General features: G+C 44.9%; 1 protein-coding gene across 3 annotated transcripts in view; it reads left to right on the top strand.

Annotated features, from left to right (window-relative positions):
* LOC138569156 (glucagon receptor-like) overlaps nt 1–17,873 on the top strand; it is a 698,697-nt gene that overhangs the window by 623,294 nt on the left and 57,530 nt on the right. For all 3 annotated transcript variants that reach the window (XM_069646870.1, XM_069646869.1, XM_069646871.1), the window contains one exon: nt 15,125–15,194. In XM_069646870.1, coding sequence (XP_069502971.1) covers nt 15,125–15,194 — 70 coding nt within the window. The remainder of the gene's footprint in view (nt 1–15,124; nt 15,195–17,873) is intronic.

The following is a 17,873-nucleotide window of genomic DNA, read 5'->3' on the forward strand; positions in this document are numbered from 1 at the left end:
ACCATATGACCATATTGTCACGAGCACATTTTTCTTCCCTTTCAAATATATCCTAATTTGGAATAACTTTACCACAAAGCCAGTCCCAGGTGGACATGGCAACTTTAATCCTATCTTTTGTCCCTTGTGGTCATGGCCAGTAGCCAGATTGTCCAGATCATGGCCTTATTCCATGTCCCAGACAATCTGGCCACTGCCCATGGCCACAGGCTACCCCTCAGTCACTAAAGGTATACTGATATTTTTTGTAGTTACATTATGACACTTGTCAAAAAATAAAACACTGGCACATTTCCAAAACCATGCTTGTAGGTCCTTGCCAATGCTCCTTATGCAAGTTTGCTGGAAATCCACCCATGTTTTATTTTTTCAAAAGTGTCAAATGTGTGTACATACAATCATCATATAACCTAGCCCCCACTTGACTAAATCCTTTCAGACTTTACGAAAACATTTATATCTAGATCTATAATATTTTTGCAAACCTTTGTGTAGATTTGTCAAATGGCACCACATTTATAAGCCTATACAATATTTTGGGACCCCCCCTCTAATTGTGCTCCGTCTTGACAGAATCCCACCAAACTTTGCAAAAACATTTACATCTAGATCTATTATCGGTTTGCCAAATGAAGTGTAGATTGGTCAAATGGCACCTCATGTATAAGCCTTTACATTATTTTGTCACCCCCCTCTAATTTTTCCCCCTCTTGACAAAACCCACCAAACTTCGCAAAAACATTTATATCTAGATCTATTATCAGTTTGCCAAATTAAGTGTAGATTCGTCAAATGGCACCTTATTTATAAGCCATTACATTATTTTGGGACCCCGCCCTCTAATTTTGCCCCCTCATGACAGAATCCCACCAAACTCTCTAAACTCATTCGGACTCAGGTCAGAAATATACATGCATAGTTCATGCAGTTCTATGAAGTGGCGTCAAAGTTATAAGCCATTCAAGAACTGCATTTCACCAACCCTGTAATGCTGAGGTGTTCGCAAACTTTACAGGACTGTTCGCGAACATCCAAACTGTTCGCGGACTTTTGCGGGAAAAAATACCCTTTTTTTGTTTCTTGCCGCCATATCCCATCCCATCCTCATCGCCCCTCACCTCCCAGAGATTATTTGATAAGTTTGACAAGTGCAATGTTGTGTTTTTTAATATGTTTTTACCACGATGTTCGCGGACACCGGCAGATGTCTGCGAATCCAAGATGGCGTGCGTTTCCAAAAATCCGACGCACTTCACATTCTTCACCATTCAGTCAGTGAACACGTTGCATGTCCACGGAAAAGACACAGGCCGATTAACCAATCGGTATCCTGTCCGCAGAGCTAACAGGGAAGTGTGTCCGCAGAGCAGACATAGATATCACTAATTTTTTGTGACCTACATTTTGGTAATTTTTTTTAAAACCACTGTACGGATTTTCACCAAATTTACAAAAGCATGCTTTCGGGACGAGGCCGCTGCTCCCGCAATTTGGTGAAAATCCGTCCAGCGGTTTGGGCTGTAGGCATGAGCAAAGTTTTTCCCCATTCAGTCTATGGGAGAAAAATAAATTTTGGGACCCTCCTATAACTTTGCCCCCCCTGGACCAAACCTCACCAAGCTTTACAGAGTGGACCATATACTTTTTTTGCAAAGTTTGGTGAGGATTTGTCCAGGGGAGCGAAGTTATAAACTGCCCAAAAAGTGCTCTTCCTATGGGATTAGTAACTACATTATATTTGTTTGTTATATTTATATTTGTTATATTTATATTTTTTATATTTTTTTTATATTTTTTTTTAATATTTTATATTTTTATATTTATATTTTGTTATATATAGTTATATTTATATTTGTTAATTCTAACAACAAAGCCATTATAGTGTATATATACAAAATAAAAATTCAGCCGACCACAAACTAACTGTGGTCGTTCTAATCACTGTGAACATATGTTTGAAAGAATTTCATTCACTGAAGATATTCAGGCACAATGCGTGTCAACAAGAATCGCGCTGTATGCAGGTGCGCAGCACAGATGCTATGGATCTGAGGCCGCCCATTCAGAACACCAGAGAAATACAAAAAACACCTTGAAGTGCAAAGGCAACATTTCCCACAAATATGGTCCTAATGGCACCATGGACCCTGCAGGAGCCAACTTCATTTCCCCTCAGGAAAATGCCCCTGTAGAACTACTACAGACAAGTTTTGAGGAAAATCAGGCAGCCACGAGAGTCAACAACAGTTAGGGCCTGCAAGTCCAGGTTAACCCCAGATAACTTGTACATATTACTGGGACTCTTCCCCTTCAGATTTGACATTGCAACATTCTATCATCACAGAGAACTGTTGTGATGTGCTTGGAGTGCATGCAGATGTATAATAGGCTGAGAAAATGTTGGTATGCTGTAACAGAATGCTGGGGTGTGAATGCTTTGTGAAGGTTCTAGGATTGAGCTGTTGGGGAAAGCCAGCCTGGGTGATGGGACCCAGTGGTTCGCTGTGACATCTTGTAAGGTAACTACACTAAAGCTTACCTGAAGAACTATACTAGAGTGTCCAGGAAACAGCTTTTCTATAGCAACATTCAGGATGACATACAGCCTAATGTCACCATACGAATGAACATCCTTCCCTTGATAAGAATTCATGGCAATGTATTATTTTGTACCACTTGCTCCTTCGGGAGCACAAATGGCCTAGTCAATATCATCCACCTAGCACACATTCTCCAAGGTTCTAAACCAGGTAGGTATGATGTTATGTGGTGCAACAGATAAGCTTCCCTATACAGTAGCACTCCGTTAATAATTGAAAAAGGAGGTTTGATGCCAAAGCAGGCTTCCCAATGTCATTGGTGGAAAGAAGCTATTTGGGCAAGAAAAGACAGAGACGTCTAGCGCTAGCACTCTGTTCTAATAATTGCTTGTTGAAGGGCTGCGGGAGATATGTACAGTGTGGGTCTATTGCCATACACACCACAGTTCAGAAATACTATCACACTAAGTTTGTACAATCACACTGCGCCAACCACAAGGTTTTTCATTGCATAGTTATGCAAATTTAATAATGAGTTAAGTCAGCCTGACACGTGTTTCGAGAATGTCTCTTCTTCTGAGGCTGGCATATGTCCAATTTATAAATACATGAGTTATGTAAACATAATATCAGAATTGGTGCAAAATAAGGTTAATGACACACCCCACGTGGGTCGCGCAAGGCAAGGAATTTCAAGGGGTGATCCAAACCCATTCAAATTACAATTGGATAGGCGGTAAAATAAAATACATTTACATGAATACATACCAATTGTAGTAAGGCAATAACGAGTGAAGAATAACCAACAAATAATAAAGATGAAAGACTCATTAGTCTATTTCACCAACTCATTGCGGTTAAGTGCACAGTGATAAAGTGTGTCACATCATGAAGAAAAATATATATAACCAATTCATATATTTACCGATTCCACTAGTTCGATTTCTTTGAGTAGAACACCAATTATGCAAGATAAAAAATAGATAAATAAAGGATGAGCCCCATTACCCAATTGAATATATAGAATATTGTTAATATGCCACTTTATTAGATAGACGGTAACTTACCATCCAGGCATTAGTAAATCATGAGTATTAATATGTCAGATTTCATCGTGCTGTAACTAATGATATCCATACATTGGCAGACAATTTACAACACAAGAACTTTAATTCTAATCTTATACGTTCAGAAAGAATATCCTTACAGAATTTGGCATCGAATGATGCATTGATTATCAAAGAGGCGGACAAAGGTGGCAATGTTGTTATTTTGGACAGGCAAGACTACGTTGAGATGGGGTTATGTCACCTCAATATGATTGGATGTTCCTTGATTTCTTCATTCGACTTTCATTATTGTCAGAATTATATTTCACTTTCCTTTCATTCACCCGATAGGTTTCACGTGCTTCACACAACTTTACTTCAGTTCAGTATTCAAAATTGCAGATGCAATTAATTTAATGTTTTTCACATTACTTTACTTCAGTTTGGTATTAAAAAATTACAGGTAATATTCAGCAGCTTGTTCGGGTTTCATAAAACTCTCCTTTGATCTATTGATCCAACAAACATTCCCCTTTCTCCAATTAGCATCCTTGCATGCGCAAGCCCAAGCCTCTGGAGTGCTCTGGCGTGACTTTCCCTCACCGTCACTTACCAGTATCTGGCAACTTCTCTGGGTAGTAATCTAAATGGGTCCTCCCAACTTTTTTTGTTCTCGGGGGGTCAGATATGTAAACAGGGAGGTTTATTAGAAAGAACAAGGAACAAACCAGACTGACTACCCCTCTCTCTACGGCCTGTCGATGACATAGGTGAAAGTGCAATCGAACTGCTTTATATTTCTACAGTCCCACAAACCTTTAGTGAGCCAATTATTTGACTGAGTCCGATGAATACAAAATTGTAAATCACTTTAATAGTTACATCAAGCCATAACATAAAAACATTCATAGGATTGTTCATTCATCAATCACACCTTTCATTCCAATTCATACTAGGGGTTTGACAGATTACAATTTTTTGAGCATATTGGCTGTTCTGTTCTTCGGTTCTCTCCTTGGCATTCACTCACTCCCAGTGGTCCCGTCGGGAGCCTCAGCAAGCACGGGCCACCTTATCTGAACCTACATGCTGTATGCTGCAGCTCCCTGGAATCTTCAGTGTCCCCCAGCTCCAGCGGAGGACATGCAGCCTCGTACCTGCCAGCACTCCGAACCTTCTTACAGACAAGTCAGGCTGCGGTATCTCTCTGCTTGTCCTGCAATGCTCGGCACTCTTTTTCACCTAGCAGGCTCCTTTCTACACACGGGACGCCATCTCCTGTGTGCTGGGCTCTCTCTCCCAGCTGGACCCCAGCAACCTGGGTTCTCTATCCCAGCTGGATTCCAGCAACCTCGGTCCTCTCTTTCTCAAATGGATTCTGGCAACATGTGTTCTCTCTCCCCGGTGGAGTCTCTGTCCTTCTGATTGATTTCTTTCTCCTTATAAACACATTTGGTCTGGTAATTGGCTCCAGGTGTAAATCCTTTGCCTGACCCCAATTAGTGGGACTTGTATACTGTTTCACAGCCCTCTTCCTCATCTCAGTACTAGAGTGCTAAAGTGACATGTGTATGTGTACTTCTCCTAGTCACCTCTTCCCCGTCCCAGTACTATAAGGGTCTAAGCAAGGGAAAATGAGGGGAAACAGTTTGTGACCACCTATAAGGGCAGAGGAGGGGGGTGGGTGTGAAGTTGATTCTCAGCAGGGAAAGAGGGATACCGGGTTTTGTCCTTGGGCACCCCAGTCCCTTCCCCTAGCTTGTCTTCCCCGGGGCAGTTCTATCTCATGTAACCACCCCTCGGGTCAGGATCTGTTAATTTTGGTCTTTCCCAGACTCTCTGAGATCCATACTCTCTGGATCCATACTTGGGGAGGAAGTGAGGACGCCCTCAGATTTCTCATACATCCAAGTGTTCACCCGGGGTGCAATTCGTTTCATTTTTCTTCTTAGGAGATTGTCACTGCACGGATTGGGCGAGCCCAATCTTCTGGGGCAAAAAAGATGCCCACCTCCATGGTGGCCACGGGCAGGAGGAATGCCAGGACTCGACCACAAAGCACTGGTCCAGAAGCGCAGTGGGGGAGAGGGACAGGGTGGGGAAAGGGGTGTCTGGGGATGCCACATGGAGAGGATCCCTTTTGCCTCCTTACAATGAAGATGCTGCAAACCAGGGAAAGGCCTTGGGTGGCTGTAAAGACCGGGCGGTACACAATATATTTTCGCCCATACTTTCAGCCACCTGATTGGCTGATCGCCCTTCTCCAGGTGTGAATCTTCATCATCCCTAGATCTAATCTCCCTCTTCAATGTACATGTTAGTTGCCCTGCCCACCTAAAATGAGATTATGCTTTTCATTGGCCTTTCTTTGTTAGATCCATCCCACTTAAGGGATGGTAGGATATAACTGCTTTTCAGTTATAACAATCCTCTTGTATAACACCCAGGAGGTGAAGGAGCAAGCCTGAACTCTCAGGGTGGGAGAGGCGAGTGTCAGTACTGTAAGGAAGAAGAGTGTAGCTAAGGGTAATGAAGATTACCAGTACGTAAAAAAGGAGTATTACCCCTCCCCACATCGTCTTCCTTGTCTGAGTACTTAAGAATGCCGAATCGGCATAATTAACAACCAAAGTGCACACACCAGCAATGGCTAAATTGTAATGAACAGATATTTTCAACCCACAAAATAACAGCTACATCAGAGGTCATCCATCCCTGACCGCAAGATCCTCAGATTAACAAATGACGATCTGTCTGCATCCTCAATCTACAATCTGAATCAATTAGTAAATGTCAGTGTATTCGACCCTGCGGCTGTCCTGCAGCTCTTATGAAAAGTAATACCTTGTGCTTCTGTCCCTGGAGACAAAGAGACCCGTTTCAAATCTACCCTGAATGTCAAAGGGAACTGCAAGACTTATCAATGTGTATGTCATTGTTATAGTCTACTCAGTGATATCGTAGATGACCTATGGCACTACGTGGAGAGACGGAAGTCCCAACCACACTTTGGTATTTTCTAAAAGTGGATGCCCCCCTCAACTACTCAAATATCCATCTTGACATCTACAAAGAGCAAAGGCTCTGGGTATGTGGTTGAAGGGAAAAAGGGGGATAGCGCCTCTGACTAACTTGTCCTAGGTTAATTGAATGGCAGGCTCCTCTTCCTCTATTCCACCAGGCCCGGCTGCCACTGATGTTGGCAACAGGGTTCCAGACAAATTTATTTCATCACAGAACCCGAGTGTGTTTGATACCCCTACTGGCTGGTGTGAAAATGAATGTAGATAACCTCCAACACGTCAGTAAGGCCCCCACTTGCCAGTCAATACCTTGCTAATGGAGTAGAGGGATCCTAGGTACCTCCCCATACATGAGTATAAGTAGGTCTGCAACATGGCATTTGTTTACCCTCAGTAATCATAACCTGTTTTCTTATGGAGTCTGGAACCAGGACGTTGTCTTGCTTGATGGTCTTTCCTTTTGAGTAACCACGTGATTGCCTTCCTTAAAAGTTCAACGATCCTTCTCCTCCATTTGGTCACCCAAGAGCATGGATCCCTGGAAATGTATCTGCAGGGTGTCTACCCTTAAATGAAGGCTGAATGAACCAGTCCATTATGTGAAAGTGTCTCTGGAAACCATTGGTTCTCCATAGCTAGGGAGGATGTCTGAACTTAGTCGAAAGCAATCTCCAAGTGCAACTCATCTTCGACTGTGCATTATCTATAAAATACCTGTGCATCTCGAACACCTTTTAATAGCTTTGAAATCATCCTGGAAGTCCATGTAATGCCAACTGAAGAGCCCTCTGTCTTCCATCCCCGCCACCCCCTCCCCAGGTGTACGCAGATGCAGTTCTAGGACTTAGAAGGACCTGTGAAGCAAAAAACCTGGAGGGACCCTTAATATGTATGTGTACTGACATCACTGGACAAACCTTCATGCCCTATTGGGTGACAACAGTCGTTGATATCCTAGTGGCTCATGGTAATTATAAGACTTATGCAATGGGGCAAGAAACAAATAGCTGTGGTGTGGAGTACATGAAGGCTGCTACCATAACATAAGGTGCCACACTACAATCTGTGTAAAGCATGAATGAGGCATTTTGAAGACACATTCACAGTGACCTCAATCATTTCAACAGACTCTTAATTTAGGCAGTTACGACAAAGTAATATAATATGACCAGCTGGGCTCTGAGCCCAGTCTACCATCTAAATCTTACTACATATCTTCTCAGCTCCAGTTGTGGCCTTTATATAAATCCTTATAAAAGAATGTTAACCCTATAGTATATCACATGCATGGAAACCTACAAGCACCAGAATGCAAAGCCAAATGCAAGCCCGCATTCTCTACTGTGTATTACCACTGCACCGTTAATACATAAAGATACATAACCAAAGAAACTACTGACAATGATTGCTCTACTGCACACACGCTGCCATGTCTGTCTGCTGCCATTTCTCATTACCATCTTCACTTGTAAGGCATTGCAAGGTATTTATGAGGCCCTAATACAAGGAACTGAGTGGGGTGGAGTGGGGGGGCGGTGACATCCAGGAAACAGCAACAGTCTCCTCATTGTTCCAGAGATGAGAAGGGGTAATGGAGGTCCACATTGAATCCCTCCCACTCAAGTCAGGCAGGTACTGAGCAGGGCTCACTTCATATAAAACCAGAAAACCGTAGAAGGAGCACCACACCTCACCCTGCAAATACCAGGTACCTGCAAGTAAACAATACCCCACCCTGTCTATTGGTCAGCAAATAGGCAATACCACAGCCTTACCTTGCTGGCCTTTTCCCAGTAGGAACAGTGTGGTGTGTAGACAAATACAAGGACTTGCCCAGTAGACACCTTATTTCTGTCCTGAGGGCATTAAGTAAAACCCAGAAGAGATCAGAGGAGGGATCAGTGTTGCACCCGCAGAGAGCCAAGGCTGGGTAGAGGGGCCCCTGCCACCACGAGCGCTGGAATAAATACTCATACGCGGGTATTGGATTCTTCAAATGTTCTTCCTTCCCTGCACAACATCCCTTCAACATTTAACAAACGTTTACCAAGAACAACAATGAAATAACGTCCAAAAACATCCATTCATTCTACGACGTAGTCTCTCAATTTTCTTGCAATTCTCCTGGTTTCATAACTGGTATATCTGGGGCCTCTTTGAGGTAGTGAAATCACAGGCCTTGACCTTTTAGCGGTAACTGTCCTTATGTGTCTCTCCAACCTCAAATTGTATGGTATTTGTGTGGATGCTTTCTTGGTCTGACTCCTCACTCTCAAAAGCTGAGCGTTCTGTTGGTGGCATACCATGAAACCTGTGTAGCCAGATCGCCCTTCTATGCCATGGATCACATTTGAGCTATGACGGTCCATGGAGCTGTTGCACATGGAAGACAGAGCTTGTGCTGTGATTGTCATGTGAAATTAGAAGTCTGTCCTCTAAACTTAAGGGGGAAACCTCAAAGAGCTCTTTTCTCCCTCTCCTTTCGGGTTGCATGTACTTGGGTCTGTCACAGCAGGCCCCTGTCCATCCCTTTTAGTTCTCAGGAAATATGCTCTAGGATATGAGAGCTCACCTTGCGATTCAGGAATACCTCCACTGGTGCAATCTCCATGGTGGCGTTAGCAGTGTTCCAAAAAGCCATCAGGAAAGATGTCAGCACCTACTCCAGGGATTGGCCTTCATCATAGACTATCTTGAATGCTCTATTAAGTGTTCAGATGGAGCACTCTACATTCCGTTGGCTCATAGCCAGCAGGGAGTGATGCATTTGTATAACGCTGTAGAACCGGAGAAAGGGCTTGAACTCCGTACCATCAAAAAGTGGCCCATTGTCTGCCATTGGCTGCAAACAGTTCCTCAGAAATGGGATGCACATCTCTGTAACAGTGGAGGACATAAAGCTGACCTCCGGGTATCACAAGTATTCATCCAATGGCACCAAGAAATTCTAGGTGTGCTGGAGATTCCCAAAATTCATGCTCGGTACCCGCCAGGTGCTACCGCCCTTTGTGAAGATGATATTGAAAGAGGACCAGCTGCTACCACTGCTGCTTTGCACCATACACAATTGCACAATGCTCTATCAACTTTTGCCTCTAGGTCAGGGAACCAGACCTTTTCTCTGAAGCAGGATTTGGTCTTGTTTGCACATTGGTGTCCAGCATGGACCAGCTGTATTAACTGGTCCCATTTGTCTGGAGGGATTTCAAGTTGGGATTCCCTCATTGGAACCCCCTCTTAGTCAACTGACAGCTTGTTCTTCTGCCATCCTGTTCTAGTACTCGGCCGGGAAGGTGCACCATTGTCCTAACTGTAGCTGAGGCATACATTTCTGCATATTTTAATTTTGGGCAGTGGCTTCTGCTAAGAATTTCAAGGACATTGACTTGGGGATTTCTGCCCTTGGGATCATACTGACTAGATCTTCTGTGCCCTCATCAACTTATGGTGCCTTTGCACAGCCACCATTGGATCCCGAGACAGGCAGTCACTGGGGTTATCAGCATCCACCTGGAATTACAGAGTTACTTCATGGTCCCGTAGCTGCAGGAGCCACCTCCGGGTGGATCACTGGCCTTGGTGAGGACTCTTGCATTATGGGATTCAGAGGTTTGTGGTCAGTAAAGACAGTGATTGGGTGGCTGAAAATGTACAGATGAAAATGTCTGCAGCTCACCAGAGTGCAAGGGATTTCCTGTTCTGTCTATGAGTGTCTCCTTTCAGTGGGGCTCAGCACCTTGCTGGTGTATGCTACTGGCCATCACTCGCCGTGTGACTCTACCTGGAGCACAAACACACCAGGGCCAACAGGGCTGTCATCTATTTGTAACTTTGTGGGTTGTGATGGTCGAAAAAACACCATTGCTTTCCCTACAATCAGCCCTGATTTTGTGCTGTCAAAGGCCAACTGTTCTCTAGCACCCCAGGTCCATCCTTGGTTCTTCTTAGTGAGTGCTCTTAGGGATTTGGTGAGCGTGGCCAGCTTTGGAATAAAGCAGCTGCAGAAATGTACAGTGATGTCTGTGGTGCAGCCCCTTAATATCCTCAACATGCTGGTCAAGTGGCACAGCGAGTAGAGCGCTCACTTTGACATCCGTGCAGAGCTTGCAACCGGCAGGGCCAAACTCAGCCTTTCATCCTTCCGAGGTCGATAAATGAGCACCACACACCGTGGGTAATAATAAGCAGCGCTCAGATACCTGAGGGTTCATAGCGCTATATAAATGCGAAATTATTATAATATTATTATTATTATTAGAAGGATCTGGGCAGAAGATTCTTTCTTGAAAAACAAACATAAAAATATCTACCATTGTATGAAACTGCATTACTTTCTGTTGAGCTTTAGGCTATGCTGCCTCAATCATTCAAACACTGCATCCAGCCTTTGAAGGTGTTCCTTCTTGGAAGTTGCATGTTTGAGTACACAATCACTTACAGTGAGAACTGCAGGGAGTCCCACCCGCACCCCTCCAATAATGTGCTGGAACAATTTTGCGGCAAACGAGACCCTGAAGCTCAATCTCTTATACCTAAAGAGTCCAACATGGAAAGAGGATGTTGGTTAGGTTGTGATGACACGCGAGTTTACATGGAGGGCCACCCGGTGATGAGAGGCATTCAGCTCTTTAGCTGAGAAGATGGTTGATCCTTGCAGGTTGGCCATTATATCATCAACTGTAGGGGTGTGGTGTCTCTCCCGCCATATTGCTCTGACTGATAGTCACATGTCCATTTAAATCCTAACCTCTTCACGTTGCTTGGGCTTTTGAGCCACTACTATGATCCGGGACACCCATGGTGCGGGACCTACAACCCTCTCAATGATATTGGCGCTCTGCAGTTTGTCCAGCTCTGCTTCAACCTTTTTTCATAGGTGAAACAGGATCTGATGGTGTCTCAAGTCAAGGGTTGAACTGGGGGGTCAATTTGCATCCTCACTTCCTGGCTTCAAAGACACCCAATGCTGTCGAAGAGGCCTTCATATGTGTTAATGTCCTCTTGGGACACCTTAAGTATAAAATGAATCAACTCTAATTCTTCTGCCGTTTTGCAGCCTATTAGGGTGTCTTGGGCAGCATAGTTGACATGGAATGTGACGGTGTTGGGTTGTGATCATGCTGTACTATAGCATGGAATGCTCCTTCTGAGGGAAGTGGCAACAATCCACCCAAATATATTGATTGTAGCTAGTCTGACCTCACTTGGGCTTTAAGTAATTGTATTTAAGAAATGTTACTGCGTCAGTCACCTTTGTTATAATTTCTTTTCTAAATTCATTGGGGGAAATTGTTGTGTCCATACTACCTTGGTAGAAGATTTTACATCTCGCCCCCCTTTCAGTCGATGTTTTGCTCTCATGACCCACCTTATTCGTGTTGCGAGCAAAGCAATATAAAAAACGACATTACCCAACTGCCGCTGAGTACTTAAACATCTCAGCCGGCACGTGTGCCCGGTTTGTGCCGATTCGCGACTGGGACGTATTGGGAGTGTTTTATGTGGCTTGGTTTTTATTGTAAATACCTATATGAGGTAAGCTTCTTAATTAGCATAGAATTGTTATCTTTTTTTAGCATATTGGTTTCTAATCCCACTGCTGTATCTGCAGCAACCATTGATTTTGCTCCACAAACACTGTCTCTATCGCGATCAAACTGCCTGCGGAAAGCAATATAGATGTATCTAAGAAGCGTTGCTCCTTTTTCATCAAAAATTGCTCATTGCTGGTCTTTTAGGAAACTGAATACTAGTTTGTTTCTTGTTTGTAGGGGAACATTAACAGAACCTTTTTTAGGTATCCGACTCACATCCATATAATGATCAATACCTAATATTTACTTATTGTACATAAACTGAAGATATAGTTAAAAAGACATCTCGCTGTGAACTCCTTGCTGCCATTCAGAAGAATCGCCGCACACGACTAGCAACGGTACTGCGCGACGCCCCTCTGGGTAGTGAGATCAATTCAAGTTTCACTTTTAAGTCTGAACGGTCACTTTTGGGATTAGATCAGGATGTGGACTGCTCTTCAGTCTGTACTATAGCTGGTGTGGATATGAAATGTAACAGACAAGCACACATGGAAAATGGGATTTTCCCCCAACTTGTTAGGGGTCAGCCCTCTAAGTAGATTCTTTTGTTAACACTGAAAACAGAACTATTAAACACACGCTCATTAGTGCCTAGTGCTACTAAACGGTCTGTTTTTATACTTCGAATCAAACACTGATCTTATTGACATTACAGAAACGTGGCTTCAGGAGGCGGCACTGCATGCTACTCAGATTTCCACATCTAGAGGCTATAATATTTTACACTCTGATCGTGTTGGAAAGAGAGGAGGTGGTGTGGAATTGATTTACAAAGAACATCTGAAGATATTTAAGTCAGATACTCCAGAATTGGATCACGGTGAATCCATGCTAGTTCAACTGACCCTCAATCCCATGACCACACTTAGTATTCTGGTGCTGCACAGACCTCCAATGTTGACTCTGCACTTTGAGGAAGAATTGATAGCCTCGGGTCTGTCCCTAAACCTCTTGTGCCGTTTGTGTACTTGGAGATTTTAACTTTTGGGCAAATTACCTTTTAGAATAAGACGTTCATCCTTGCTGAATACTTTTGAAGCCCTTGGGTATAAACAACAAGTAAATACAGCAACACATCATGGGGGGTAGATCCTGGATTGGATTGTGACAAAAACAGGTTATCTCACTTATAGATGTACAAAGCTGTATTTGGTCGGATCACTTCTTTTTGGGTTTCGACCTTCAACTTCCATGCCCTATTACTATAGATAGTTCTCTGGGTATAAAACTGGCCCTAACAAGGAAAACTCGGAAAGTCACACATGAGGCGTTTGACCTGTTGGTTACCCCTGAGGTATCTACTTTGGAGGGCAATGTTCCTCTTGCTGATTTGGTTGGTCATTTTCAAACTACTACCAGCAATTCTTTTAACACTTTGGTCCCATTGCATGCTATTACTCAAAAAAAAAAAAACATAATGGGGGTCATTACAACCCTGGCGGTAGGGGGTTAACGGGGCCGGTAGAGCTGCCGGCCCGTTAACCCCCTAACGCCTAATTATGAGGTCTCCTCGCTGGACCTGCAAAGGACGCCTGGGGCCGTCATTAGTGGGCCCATTGTTAGCATGCTCCCCATTCCCGTTGAGCCCTAAGGGGGCTCGAATGGGAATGGGGATGGGTTCCTGGAATGGGGAAATACCGGGCCCTCCAAGGTCGGAATGGCCCGGTATTTTCCCATTCCAGGAACTCGGACCCGGTACCCAGAAAGGGGGTAGCATGCCGCAGAGTTAGCTTATCGGCACCCTTGTTTCCGGACCACTACACTTGTATTGAGGCCTGGTATCTCTTTATTACATGGAGGAGCTGCAGGCAGTTGTGGACTAAGCGAACCTCAGCTCCACCGAGATGAGGGAGTGGGGAGGGCACCATATGCTTCCACCCACCTCGTCATCAGTTGTTGCGAGTGTCGGCATAAACACTTGTACATGGAAGTTGCAGTCAGTGCGGGAACTCAGCAAGGCTTCCCATTTATTGGATTCTCCACGCTTGTGATGTAGAATGCTTCCCCTCATGGGATGTCCCACATCGCAAGACCGAAGAAGAGTTATGCCCTCTTATCTCACTTTGGGGAGAGGGTCTAAGAAATAAAAAAAAAGAGGATAAGCTCCTGTCTGGTGGGCAGACCCATTCACAGTTGAGTATTTGGATGAAGGAGAGTAGCACTGTAGTAATGGCTACAACCCAATTAGGTTCTTAGCATTCCGAGGATGCACACGCTTCAATCACCACTCCACTGACCATCTTTGATGCCCGAGGCTTACTGCGGTTCCTGTGTCGGATGTTATTTTCTGACTCCTGGAATCATGATTGTATTTCTGTAGTCATGGTGAGGTAATTCATTTGGCTTATGCATCGACTGCAGAGATCTCTGTGTAACCTGAAGGTCACAAGTTTGAATCACAGCAGGTTCTCTTAAGCCCTCCACTGAGGCGGTTATAGCGTTTACTAAGCCATTATGCAGTCAGCAGTGACAATAGCTTTTTTTGAAGTTGTGAAACAGTGCAGCAGGAGTTTCACAAGTTTGAAAATCTACAAAAGAAATGACTGCTAAGGAAAAAGAAGGGAGCTTCTTTTGGTTTCTTCTCCCTTTCCAAGTTGACCATCACTTACAACTGTGGGTGAAAGGTTGGAAGTTGCTATGCGGTGAGCGCAGTGGAAGAACAGCAAGGGAGGGGTAAGTAATAGGTGGAAAATGGGGAGGGGGTGGATCTTGGGTCCAGCAAGGAAGGTAGAATCAAGAGATGGAAGATTGCGTCTTTGAGCTCACCAGAAGGTTAGGCCTGCATCCCAATATAATCAGGTGTGATAGTATAATATATTGGGACATCATATCGCCCCCATCTGTAACCATTATCATATTAGTAGTGATCAGCCAGTTGTCAGTAATATTGTCTTCTTCTGTCCTTTCTGCTTTAGGTGCTGGGCTCTAAACGAAAACATGGCCTACTGGTGGATCATCCGAATTCCCATCCTCCTGGCATCTCTGGTAGGCTTTTATTAACCCTGTAAAATTAGCAATGCTTATTACTCGCTCCACGAGTGTCTTTCTTGGCCTTAGGGGCCATTGCTATGTTCACTAGCCTAGCGCCTAAATAAATAAATTGTGTGCTGTGACCAACAGTTTCAGTGGCACCTGTGTGCATTTCTTATGACATGGTAGAGCACATTAGGACATAGGAACATTGGCTAAAATTACAAGCTGCACTGCTCACTAAAAGCTGACCCACACTGGTCACAAAGGTTCCCGACACTGGTCTGCCCGTCCGGCTCTTTGGATATTGCCCTGTACACCAGTCCAAGTCTTCTAGCCAGTGCAGAAATAGCATCAGAACAGCTTGGAAAAGCAATTAGGCAAATGTCATATGGCCTGTTTACCATTCCAGGACAGATCCTGATAATGCAATGGACGCTGAAGGTTCAGGCTGTACTCACTCTGCCCGCCACTTCTAGATAATCGACCACCTGCTCTTTCAACAATAGAGACAAAGGACAGGCGGGCAAACGGGCGCCATGCTTTTTCCTTTCATTGGACCTGGGCCTGGAGCTGTCCCCAAGCAAGCAAGAGCTCCATGCCAGAGGGCTCAGTGAGTGGCATGTGTCTACCTCTCTATTTCCTGTGCGCCTGCTCCGTGATTGGTTATGGAGAAGAACACAGACCCCCAGGAAAGCCAGGCAGTGGGTTCATCTCACATGTCCAAGGTGATGATAACGTTCCCTAAACAGAATCAGACCCAACCAATTATTGTACGACAGCCCTCCACACTTCCAAGCGGTGTGTCCTACAATATTGGGTTTTTTCTTTTCCAGCTCGGGTTCCAGCCATCCATTGGCTTTCACATCCGATACCTACACCGCTCTCCCATCCTAGACCTCATATCCTGCCACGCTCCAACGCACATAACAGATTTCTCTGACGTATGGGTGCTGGCTTTGAACTCCTTTGGAACATCCCAGAGGCCCTCTCCACATGTTTGTGTGACTCCTTCTCCCTAGAGGAACCTGGGTTTTCAGCACTGCAATATCCCAAGTTGTAGAAGACACAATTATCAACAGTGTGTTCGGTGCGTCGGGGCAGAGGGTCACTGCAAGAATAGTCGTTATGTTATCATTTAATCACTGCAAAACTCCCTTTCTTCATGGCATACAAGCTGAGGAGCATACAAGATCATAGATGTTGCAAATCATTGAGGAGGTATGGTATCTTCCACCGTGCACTATCTATTCTCGTTCACGTTGCGGTGCTCCTTGTCATCAATCCTGTGCCCCGGAGGCACAACACAGAGCTCGGACTCAACATACCAAGGAGCAGAGAGAGTCCAGGAGACACAGTTCCTAGTCTCTGAGCGTTGGTGGAATTCTCTGTTTTGTTTTAGAGCATTGCATTTTAAATCCTGGACGGCTCGTATTTCCTTGAGGTTCTCCTTGTTCCCTTTCCAAGGTCGACCCAGTCAGCTCCCTGCTCCGCCCCTATTGTGTGATGGGACAGTTTGCTCTCCCTTGTAGGAATGCTCCCTTCTCACCATTTCCGCCTCAGTGGAGTCTCTCAAGCCGCCATCAGGACAGTCTCAGTTGAATTGTCTACCATGACATTGTCTCATGTCTGTTTGGCCCAGGGGTAATCTGCCTTTCGTAGAGGGCTACCCACTCCATGTTCCAGTCTCTGCTGTCCTCAGTGGGGGCATAATTCCTCCCAACTCTAATCACTTCGAGCAGATGATCGTATTTTGGCAAGGTGCCCGTGTCCTTGTGTTCAAATCTCTCTTCGACCATATCACCTAGAGATGAACATCTAGAGCTTGAAGGTCATTCATCAGGTCATAGAGGCTTTTTTGTTTCACTTGCAACCTCTTGACTCCCTTACTGTCTACTACTGAGGCATAGCTATGCACTCTAATGCTAGGCAGACACGCTGGGTCCAACTGGAAATAGAACGCCCGGCAGCTGAGCTCCAATAAGAAGCCGTGAGCCCTCCTGGGCGTCCGCGAGAAGCACTTCCCCATATCTCCACCGCCGTACATTAAGAGGAGAAATAAAGAACATTGCCTCCCTCCCGACAAAATCAACGCCGTGTTGCGACGAACTCAAACCTTGCACGCAAAACTCAAAACAAAGTCGCGGGCGCTCCGCTCTGCGTAGAGCGCCTGCTAGACCTCCTGCAGGGCAGAAACGAGGCACGCAGCCCCTCCAAAGCTCCAGAGGAATACAACAACAATAACGGTGGTCAGGAGAAGGGAAGGAGGGCGACGGGAGTCGGCTGCTACGAGCGAGGGTCCCCGCTTACCTGACACACCACCATAGCTCCACAGACCCCGGGAGCCCAAAGAAGCCCGGCTCCGACAACGCACCATCCATACCCGCATGGCATAGAGAGGAAAAAAAAGAACATGGCGGATCTGCATGAGCACAGATAAAATCAAACGATCTGCAAAGGACGTTGGACATTGGGAAGAGGGGCGGCACAGGCACACCTTTGAGCCAAAACTGTAAGACACATGAGAAAGAGGCACACCATTAACAAAGGAAGGTGAGCGGGACCCCCAAGCCCTGAAAACTGTGGTACCACGCGACAACACAGAGGCGGGAACACCCACAGAGAGATCAGTAACCCACTATATTAAACAGCTGCAGACAATAACGGCCGTACATGGAAACAACTAGAAAACCA

Source organism: Ambystoma mexicanum, chromosome 2q (genome assembly GCF_040938575.1).
Source record: "Ambystoma mexicanum isolate Mex_15411 chromosome 2q, UKY_AmexF1_1, whole genome shotgun sequence".
Classification (NCBI taxonomy): Eukaryota; Metazoa; Chordata; class Amphibia; order Caudata; family Ambystomatidae; genus Ambystoma; species Ambystoma mexicanum.